General features: G+C 33.7%; 2 protein-coding genes across 2 annotated transcripts; one reads left to right on the plus strand and one right to left on the minus strand.

The window, feature by feature from the left end:
* Nucleotides 1-2,594: 2,594 nt before the first annotated feature.
* Nucleotides 2,595-3,146, minus strand: LOC136803845 (uncharacterized). The gene has a single exon (XM_067060567.1). The coding sequence runs from the start codon at nt 3,144-3,146 to the stop codon at nt 2,595-2,597; it is 552 nt and encodes a 183-aa protein (XP_066916668.1).
* Nucleotides 3,147-8,203: 5,057 nt separating this feature from the next.
* LOC136804332 (histamine H2 receptor-like) lies at nt 8,204-10,713 on the plus strand. Its single transcript, XM_067061042.1, has one exon. It carries the CDS (start codon nt 8,526-8,528, stop codon nt 9,462-9,464), a length of 939 nt encoding a protein of 312 aa, XP_066917143.1. The 5' UTR covers nt 8,204-8,525; the 3' UTR covers nt 9,465-10,713.
* The last annotated feature ends 504 nt before the right edge of the window (nt 10,714-11,217 follow it).

Here is an 11,217-nt window from a genome sequence, read left to right on the forward strand (position 1 = left end):
ATGTGAGACATAAAATTTCACCTATTCACCTATATTCACCTATTCACCCATATTTCCCTTGTGTAAGCCCCATTTTTGCCCACTTAACAAACTGTAAGCCGCAAATCAGTACAGCTAAAGAAAAATTTAGCCCTTTACTGGCAATGCTGAAAAAAGTATAATTTCTGACTGTTTCCATTATTGAGAACTCAGCCTTCAGAATTTCTTGGTAGGGTAAGCCACATGACCAGTAAGTCACATTTTTTGCTCACACTTCATTTGCTTGTAACTCCCTTTTAAGTAAGCCACAAAAAGTCGCTCTTTATGCAATGGATAGCTAATTCGTTAAAGTTAAAGTTAAAGTTATGGTCAATTTCGTGGCTGACAGTAAAAATGTCACAAAACAGGGGTTTATTTTTGATTGGGTTCTCACTTTTCACAAAACATGAGATTGAACCGTATCAGATCAAATTTTGCAATATATCAATTTCTACGTTACACATGCTAGCTTGTACAATTTATTCTGCACCCCCTTCATTTAAGTTTCTTTCCATTAAAGATTCAGTGTTCATATATGCTTGCCCGCCATTGTGAAAATTTTGTTTGCGAAAAAACACACGCTATAGTAGGGGGCCAAGCCTGGGGTTCCGTGACATCTTTTCTACGACCTAACCATTTTAGTCTATTCCAAAGAACAGTATATTACAAGATATTTTTGAGAGGGAGGACGGAGATAAGGCCCGGGAAAACTTTTTGTGATCTAAATAGTGACGCCATAGGCAAAACTACAAGGGAAAATAAGGGGTAGGAAAACAGCTGATTTTCAAAAGTCAAAATGAACAAAAATGATTGGTACCATCTGAAAGAGCATGAAATTCTGAGCAAAAAAATGTATTACAACAACTCTCTGACTAAAACACACAAAGAAATACAGCCGCTTTAAGATCAACTAACTGTCAGCTCTACTGTGATTTGACATCAACTGTCTTTTTTTTTTCTTTTTTTTTCATCATTAATTTCTTGATCTCCAAAAGTATATTGGTTCTTCTTACAAGAAGTTGAAATATTTTATGTATATGTTATGTATATAAATGTATATAAAATTCTACGATTCAAACTGATACGAAGTGGACAGCTAAATCATTAATGGAAGCTTAGTGGACTGGTCGGCTACATAGTATAGAAATAGTAAATCAATAGGCAACCTAATATAGAAGACACTGAAAAATAGGTTCGTCGGATAAGATGATATAGATAAAAAATCACATAGGTCGAATTGTGTAGGTTGTCAAAGTCCTAGTTATGCAATGAAATAGTAAATATTAAATATTAGGGAGAAAAACTACTTATATGATAATATTTTAATATATTCATAGGAGATCAAACTGAGAAGAAAATTCCTGTGTAGAATAGACTAGACATAATAGCGCAACATCGAATTGACATCAAAACTAAAATCATTCGGTTAAATTTGTAGATATTGTGATGGCAAAATTGTAGAATGGCTGCGGTAAAATAGAATATAGGTTCGGTCTCATTTAGGAATATAAAATGCTAGAACAATGTTTTAGATAAAATAAAATAAATATTAACATAAGATAAATATATCAAAAGGGGAACCGCTGGTGGGCTAGAAAACACAAGAAGAGTGAGTCCAAATATATAGCAAGTGATTGAAAATAAATGACCTTAGAAAATAGACTAGGCTGCAAATGCTAAAGACTACACGTAAGTATCAGATACTAGATCGATTGTGTTGATTAAGTTTGTGACTCGAGGTTGAATTGAATTAGCTTAGAGATTTGGCTAGCGACCTATCAAAATAAAAATTCCAGCATTTATCAGCAAAGCTTTCTTTTTTGTCAATTCGTTTGATATCAACAGGCAAGTTGTTGAAGCATTTTGCGGCCTCATGTGCAAAGGTGCCAGTTAGATGAGATGTGTCCTCAATGTCATGTGCGACCATAGTATAAGAAAGCCGCGGCTGGAATGATGACGCTATTGTTTTTGTCGTAAACGGATGTTCTATCTGTGTCTCCGTGGTTTATAAGAACTAAGTCGAAGGTAACAAAATCCTTAACCTTAAAAGTATTCGTAATATTCAATTGAAGAACAATTACTTTTCAATATTTTTATAAATTCCAAATAAAGTTTTATAAATTTAGGACCAAATAACACACATTTTATTAAAAGAACTAATTTTCAAATGTTAAACTTTAAATGTTTGCTGTCACCTCAATACTGTTGTTTTTTGAATGGAATTTTCACAGAATGCAGCTTGAATATTTATTTAGTAATACAAGTAATAATTTTTCAGAAGAATCAGGAAGGCATTTCGAGGCACTCAATTTTCTTCAAGTTCTTAAAGCACTGACATTCTGACGTTCTAGTACTTTTAAAACAAGAGTCTTTTCTTTTACTTTGATGTTATGAATGCGTGAATTATCAAGAGATTTGCGTTTATGAGCAAAATTACGTCTAACGAGGGAGTTTGTTAAAAGTCAAATTAAATTGACAATGGAAATTGTCACTGAACCATAAAGAAATTCGTTCTTACGACATAGATAGAACAACAGAAATTCAGATGTACTCATTCCAGCCGCGGCTTTCTTATACTATGGTGCGACCAAATTACCATTTCGGAGCTCTCTGTCTGGATCCGGTTGTCTATTGAGTTTGAGGTATGACGGCCAGCTGGGGTTGTGGAGAGCGCTATGGGCAATCTTGGCGATTGTTAGATCAACAATCTCAGAATAAACTGGTAACCATTCGAGATCAATTACGTCGCTGGTTCTGGCATAACGTTTGAGCACGAAGCCAGCGGCGGCGTTCTGGACTTTCTGAAGACGCTCAATCTGGGCTTTTGTAGCATCGGATAGTAAAACGATGCCATATGTCAGTTTACTGAGAACCAGTGACTCCATAAGCATCTTGCGCTGCTGCCATGACGCGGTGTTCTTGAATCGTTTTAAGCTGCGTAACATGGCAAAACAAGATCTCATAGTATGGTTGACATGTTCAGTCCAGTCTAGATGCTCATTAAATCTAACACCGAGAATTTTGAAATTTTTGACCTGTTCAATATCCTGTCCAGCGCTTTTGATAACCATGACGAGTTCCGCGAGGGAATGGCGTTGTGCAAGTTGTCTGGTCGAAAAGATTGTCATTTTTGTCTTTTTTGTGTTTAGACAAAGATTGTTTTGCTCAGACCAAAGGTTGATATTGTCTATTTCATTTTGGACCGATTCGATGGCGCTCTGCAGTTCTTGGATCTTTGTGTGTCAGAGTAGCGTAGTATCATCGGCATATAGCAGGTATGTGCTCGGACCGTCGGTGTTTATAGTGGTCACATACAAGTTGAATAAGATCGGGCCAAGTATACTCCCCTGTGGAACGCCAAACTGTACGTCTAATTTTCTCGATGATTTATCGTCGATTTGGGCGTATTGTTTGCGTTCTGATAGATCATCTCTAATCAAATAAAGTACTTTTCGAGAGAAGCCAAGGTTACTAAGGTCTTGATCGTACTGACGTCGGTATGTTTTTGAACTTCAAGCGGCTGTAAATTTTTGTGTAGACTAAATAAAGTACACTCTTCGTTTAAATGAATTGTGTCTTCCATTTCACCGTGCACATGGATATTGTTAACTTTCTTGAGAAAATCATCTTAAAATATTCTTAAGATATTCTTAGGCTACGATCCAAATTCTGCCTAATATTGGAACAGTTTTGAGTATTACTGGGGAATAATTTGAAATAATATAATAGTAAAAATGCACTAAAAATGGTATTCTTAGGTTCAGTTGCCAAATGCCATGATGGTGATATTCTTAGTATATTCGTATATTCTTAGTTTTTTTGGCCAATCATGAATATTCTTATATAAAAGAACATTCTTATAAATGAAAAACATGTAATAGTTTTTAACTCCTCGTTCCTCATTTAATTGCTTCCATCAGTTAAGGCTTTGGGAAACGAGAATTTTTTTTCACGGACTATTTCTGTAAAAGCCCAATAGTTGATAAGTAGATAGGGACCGCGGAAGACGGGGGTAAATCGTGTGGAATCAACAAAACATTTGATCTCAGGATCTAGGCCTCCTAAAACCACGGGATAAGTTTTAAAAGTAATCTTATCATAAAATGAATGTTCAGTAAATGTTTGGCTATAACTTCAATTTTCATGAAATTACGAGCAATTTTCTAAAATTCAGAATAGCAGACGACCTAGCAACAAAAAATGGGTTTTAGCCAGGTGAGCGCTTTGTCCAATGTCGTTATAAATTTTTGAAACCACAAGAGGAAAACGCTGTTTATTTACTTTGTCTCGCTTATCCAAAAGAAAAGTATTATTATTCAATTCTTTCTTGGAAAAAGTCCTTTTTAAGAATCTTATGTTTACTCCCCGGCATTAAGACAAAGATATTATGAAATTTCAACCTTTTTTTCACAAGATAAGAAAAAGAAATATGTTATATTCATTCGCGCTCTGCTGGCTTTTTAAACTCAAAAGTTAGAGGTAAGTAAGATTTTTGAGAAATCGTAAAGTTTTGTTTACAATACTAAAACATCCACGATGGCGTGTAGAAATAGAAAGTGCTCTCCATCCGTGGTGCTCCATTTTTCAATCTCACCATTCTGGTCTGTAAAATGCATAATTTTGAGGAAAAAAAAGTAAAAAAAATTAAAACTTTACCTCAGGAACCTTCCTACCAAGTTTCAATGATGTAGCATTAATAGAAGTAAAATTATTAATAAAAGTGTGTTTTTTGACATAACCCCCCCGGATTTTTCGTTTTAACCATGGTTTTTTCAAAAATCTTCAAAAATCGTTCCATTAAAAGTGGTATTTTCATGAGATAAAAAATTTCATATCTCAAGAACGGCTTGACCAATTTTGATGAATGACCCCTCATTTTTTTTTTTTTAAGCTCTTTCTACTGAGCATGCTCTCAATGTGTAAAAAAGAATTTGAAAAAAATTGCGGTCCCTAAAGTACAAATTGAAATAAAAAAACTTTTTTCACCTTTCACCAAAAAATAGTATATATTTCTTATAATCTTAAAACCATATTTACATAAGAGACACTCCATCCATTTATAAGAACTTTTGGTCGAGAGCCTTCGATAGTACGCACTGACCTTTATATAACATCCACCAAAATCTTCTCAACTTTTTGAATTTCAAGCCTTAAAATGTTATTGAATGTTCTCAATTTCACCATTTTGTGAATATCTTTTTCCATTTTCCTAATAAATCGAGTGTTTTATATTCCACAAAGCCTTAAAATGCTCTTCACTATAATATTTTGGTCATCGAAGGGCCCTTTATTCTCATATAGTTTTTTATAAAAAGACGTGTAACTTTTATTGTTAATCTTCACTCGTACAGTTTGGGACCTATTTCTTTATACTCTACACCATTTACACCTCTAAGTTGCTGTAAGTAATAGTAATAAACGAAATTTCACAATTTTTTATTTCCTGATATTTTACCTACAACAAAAATATATCCATTCTGCGTATAAAGCTTAAAAGAGGGACCTATTTTACTTTCTTCATGTGGGAAGTAGGTCTTTACGTTTTCATATCACTGTAAAATCGATTCAAATATTGAATAATTAAATCACTGGGACACAGACAGACAGACAGACAGACAGATGGACGGATTCTAGTACAATTGAAGTTGAGAACACTTTCATCAGCAGCATGCTTTATTTTACTGTATACCTTAAAAAACATTATTAAAAAATTACATCATTTGCCAAATAAATTCATATGAAGTTGGGGTCTGAATGTGTTTCTTTGGTAATGTATGCCGGCCATTCTGTAGCAATATTCAATCTTTCGAACATTTAGTGCAATCCAATCCTTAATGCCGATATTTAGTTCAATCCAATCCCCATATTTAGTTCAATCCCTATATTCCATTCAATCCAATCCCTATATTTCATTCAATCCAGTCCCGATATTTCATTCAATCCAATCCCGATATTTCATTCAATCCAATCCCGATATTTTATTCAATCCTATCCCGATATTTCATTCAATCCAATCCCGATATTTCATTCAATCTTTTTTTTCAATCTTTTTTTTAATTCAATCTTTTTTCATTCAATCTTTTTGTTATTCAATCTTTTTTTTATTCAATCTTTTTTTTTTATTCAATCTTTTTTTTTTTCAATCTTTTTTTTTCATTCAATCTTCCTGGGTACGAGCGTAATTATTATCTCCCTAATGCAGTTTCCACATGGTTTGAAGTGATTTAAGACGTAAAAGTTTAGTCGGATCTGACTAAAGTATGTTAGGAGATCGCACCGTTCTCTAAGCCAGATAAATAATACTATTACTAATATTAATATTATGTCTTAATAATACATTACAGTCAGAACCGACTAGATTCAAATTCAAGATGGCGTCAAGCAATATTGTCAGTTGATAAATTGTTTAAAAATCTTAAAAGCTCGTCAACACGATGGCATTGATACAACAGCTCCTCCTCATCATTAGGAACATTCTGGAGTGATGTTAATACGCCTTGCAAAGATTTGAATAAAGAAGTTCCTAAACCATCCTGACCATCCATTCTTTTCTCATACTATCAATACAGAGCTACCATTTTTGTGTCCAAAAAGGGTGGCGGAGAGCAATGTTAAAACAACAGTGCAGGAGTACTCGTGCCCAGTAAGATTGAATTTAAAAAAAGATTGAATAAAAAAAAAGATTGAATAAAAAAAAAAGATTGAATAAAAAAAAAGATTGAATAAAAAAAAAAAGATTGAATAAAAAAAAGATTGAATAAAAAAAAAGATTGAATGAAAAAAAAGATTGAATAAAAATAGATTGAATGAAATATCGGGATTGGATTGAATAAAATATCGGGATTGGATTGAACGAAATATAGGGATTGAATAAAATATCGGGATTGGATTGAACGAAATATAGGGATTGAACTAAATATGTGGATTGGATTGAACTAAATATCGGCATTAAGGATTGGATTGAACTAAATATTCGAAAGATTGAATATTGCTACAGAATGGCCGGCATAGTAATGGTCATGGAAGGGTGGTAATTCCTTCATTTCATTTACAGCTTATGTTAGGCAATTGAAAAAATTTAGGGTCAAATTAGTAATAATTGGGTAAACTAAATTATTATTAGAATAAAAATGAAAACAGCAAAGTCTCGTCAAAGATTTACTTGTTTTTATGAAAAAAAATTGTACTTCTCTGAAAAAAGATTTATTGAAGAGTGCAATCCACTCATTTACACCTAGCAACTTTTTCTAACATTAGGCCCAAATGTTGTTTTCATACACGTTCTTTTATAAGAACATCCAAAATTTGTTAAGCCTTAGGATGTTATTAATTTTTTGAATTTTAGGCCTAAAAATGTTCTTAGCACGTTCTTATTTTCGCCATTTTTTTAATATTTTTGACCATTTTCCTTTATAAAAAGTCGGTGAGTCTACGAAGCCTGAAAATTTTAACTTGTTCTTAACATTTTGGCCATCGAAGACTTATGTTCTTATATAGTTTGTTCTTATAAAAAAAGAACGTGTATAAAATTGATGTTCAATTTGCGTGGGGTTGAGAAATAAAAGTTTCCAAATATATTTATTGGAAGTGTAAATGGATAGGTTCTCTATTGCTCTCTGCAATCAAAACAGCGTTAGGGCCTAATGTCACAAAAAGTTGCAAGGTGTAAATGAGTAGAGTGCACTCTTCAATAAATCTTTTTTCAGAGATGTACACACCTTTTTTAATAAGAACCAGTAAATTTTTGACGAGACTCGGCTGCTCTAATTTTTTACCACTTTGAGCCTCAAATAGTTTTAATAGTAACTAATTTACCCCTTTTTTTACTAATTTGATACTTATTTCGCCTAAAGTTTAGCCTTTCCAGGCTCAGCATTATTCTCAAATTGTTCTTATTTTTCCGAAACTTTTGAGCCTAATTGTTCTTATAAAATTGTTCTTTTAAAAAAGAGAGTTCAAAATTGTTCTTTATTATAGAGACCATATGATTTTGAAACAACTTTTTTACATATTTAATTGAAGTTTCAGTAAGAGTTTTATCACTGTTCATTTAAAAATTAATTTTGATATAAAATTATAGATTTGAAAAATAATTTCTTGGTGAAAATGTCAAAGAGAATTTTTAATGAGCCAGAGTTTGCACAATAAAATTGGCCGAAACTTATACGAAATGATGCGTCTTCATATTATTAGAGAGAACAAAATGAACATTCAAAACTGTGAAAAGCGAAACCCGCGAAAGATTTAATTTTTGATATAAATAGATAGTTGGAAGGCGAACCTAGGACTTCAGACATTCTTTCGATTGACTTCACGGGTCTGCTGACTCAGCTACATATAAACTGAACAGAATATTCGAGGGACCACTCTACCCGAACTCAAACCGGGAACCCTTGCTTTGAGGCGCGGACGCCAAAAACATTCGACTATCGCTTCTTAAAAAGAAAGTCGATCACCATTAAGGCAATTACCGATGCAGCACTGGACACTAGCAGCCATAAAGTGATATGATTTGTCCTGCTTTTTCCTTCTATATGCTGCCATCAACAATACAAATAATTGCAACCATTTTCTTCATACCACCATGTATCATTGCAGCTTTTGGGAATACATTTTGTCTCATTGTTCTTTGGCAACCTTCACAACGATCAAAATCGAACAAAATTTTAACGTCTCTCGCTTTGAGTGATTATCTGGTTGGTTATGTAAGCCTCCCATGGACTATATGGTTAATAAACTTTGCTCAAGACGGAGATAAAACAACCTGCCATATCATCAAAGGTTATTTTTTAACAGGGCTGTGGTTTATTACCTGTTCGACATGTACTATACTGTTCATTGCATATGAACGATATGTCTCCGTCACAAAACACGCTCAATATCATGATATTTTGACTGATCAGAAAATCAACATCATCATTGGCCTGATTTGGTCCATAACACTCATATTTGGAATAAGCAGCAATTTCTATCCCGTAGTTCGCATATTTGGTGGCCAGTTGCTTATAATCGTATCCGTGATAATCTTATGTTGTAGCTATTATTTCGTTTGGAAAGCATTTCGACAGAGTGGGAAACTCCTTTCTCGAGAAACCAACACGCCCAATCAAGTTGCAGAGAGGAAAAGGCATGAGCAGGAACAAAAACTGGTCAATAAAGTGTTGATCTTGATTGCCTTCTACTTGGTAGCTTTTTTCCCTTCATTATTCTTCCAAGGGCTATTGCTTGTTCAAGGATCAATGCCTAGCGCTGTATCGGTAGAGGTTTTACAGTATACAAATTTGTTCGTTGCGTATGCTGCTTTGTCCAATTCTTGCTTCAACCCTTTCATTTATGTGTGGAAAGATGCAGGGTTCAGACTTGCTTGTAAACGCTTGCTTCGAAGGAGAGCCGTGTTCACCCCACCAAGAACCGTCAATCAAACGAACCAAATATCTAGTTTGTGAGACCACAGTGCTAATAACCTTACTTAAAGGTCACGAATCAAAAATAGTGTGACATTTTGAAAAATGCCCAAATACAACTTTTTGTCATAGCTGATGAAGTCTTAATCGAAAAGTCTTGAAATGTTAAAATGTTGTGGAAAATACTAAGACATTATGAATAAAAATTCTTTTTTCGTTAATTGGGCTAGAAATATGGCTACAACTCAAAATTTGTATCTTTTTTAGAAATGTAAGAGATCTTAAAATGGGACTTTCTTAACTTGACAGAGGAAGGTTTAATTTAAAAAAAAATGTTAAATGTTCATACTTTCTAGCTGTTAAATGTTCTTTTTGTGGCTTACTTACGGAGATATGACAACCTGCCATATCATCAAAGGTTATTTTTAAACAGGGCTGTGGTTTATTACCTGTTCGACATGTACTATACTGTTCATTGCATATGAACGATATGTCTCCATCACAAAACACGCTCAATATCATGATATTTTGACCGATTAGAAAATCAACATCATCATTGGCCTGATTTGGTCCATAACACTCATATTTGGAATAAGCAGCAATTTCTATCCCGTAGTTCGCATATTTGGTGGCCAGTTGATTATAATCGTATCCGTGATAATCTTATGTTGTAGCTATTATTTCGTTTGGAAAGCATTACGACAGAGTGGGAAACTCCTTTCTCGAGAAACCAACACGCCCAATCAAGTTGCAGAGAGGAAAAGGCACTGGTCCATAAAGTGTTGATCTTGATTGCCTTCTACTTGGTAGCTTTTTTCCCTTCATTATTCTTCCAAGGGCTATTGCTTGTTCAAGGATCAATGCCTAGCGCTATATCGGTAGAGGTTTTACAATATACAAATTTGTTCGTTGCGTATGCTGCTTTGTCCAATTCTTGCTTCAACCCTTTCATTTATGTGTGGAAAGATGCAGGGTTCAAACTTGCTTGTAAACGCTTGCTTCGAAGGAGAGCCGTGTTCGCCCCATCAAGAACCGTCAATCAAACGAACCAAATATCTAGTTTGTGAGACCACAGTGCTAATAACCTTACTTAAAGGTCACGAATCAAAAATAGTGTGACATTTTGAAAAATGCCCAAAAACAACTTTTTGTCATAGCTGATGAAGTCTTAATCGATAAGTCTTGAAATGTTACAATGTTGTGGAAAATTCTAAGACATTATGAATAAAAATTCTTTTTTCGTTAATTGGGCTAGAAATATGGCTACAACTCAAAATTTGTATCTTTTTTAGAAATTTAAGAGATCTTAGAATGGGACTTTCTTAACTTGACAGAGGAAGGTTTAATCTAAAAAAAATGTTAAATGTACATACTTTCTAGCTGTTAAATGTACTTTTTGTGGCTTATTCTTCGATAATTTTTAATGTGACTTTATAAGCCACAAAATTGTACTTATAAGAAAATTTTTGTAATTTTTTATACCTGCTGGTGTTATACTTTAATGATTGAGTGTCAAAAACTTAAAAAAATGTGAGACATAAAATTTCACCTATTCACCTTTATTCACCTATATTTCCCTTGAGTGAACAAAAAAGTAAAATCAACACAGTTTGTTTTTTACGATATTTCGTTCTATTTTCAGAACTTCATCTAGCCTGGATATCCAAGCTCAAAATTTTAGAAAAAATAAGTTTTACCTCAGCCAGACAAAGTTCTAAAATTATAGAGCTTGGTTCACCTAGAAATCAGGTGAACCCCTGTTGACAGATTTTCCTGCATGAATCCCATGGCTGCA

This window comes from Clytia hemisphaerica, unplaced genomic scaffold (genome assembly GCF_902728285.1).
Source record: "Clytia hemisphaerica strain Z4C2 unplaced genomic scaffold, Clytia hemisphaerica genome assembly, whole genome shotgun sequence".
NCBI lineage: Eukaryota > Metazoa > Cnidaria > Hydrozoa > Leptothecata > Clytiidae > Clytia > Clytia hemisphaerica.

What these genes read in the sequence shown, in the direction of transcription:
- LOC136804332 (XM_067061042.1), top strand. Translation starts at nt 8,526, where the DNA reads ATGATTTGTCCTGCTTTTTCCTTCTATATGCTGCCATCAACAATACAA.
- LOC136803845 (XM_067060567.1), bottom strand. Translation starts at nt 3,146, where the DNA reads ATGACAATCTTTTCGACCAGACAACTTGCACAACGCCATTCCCTCGCG.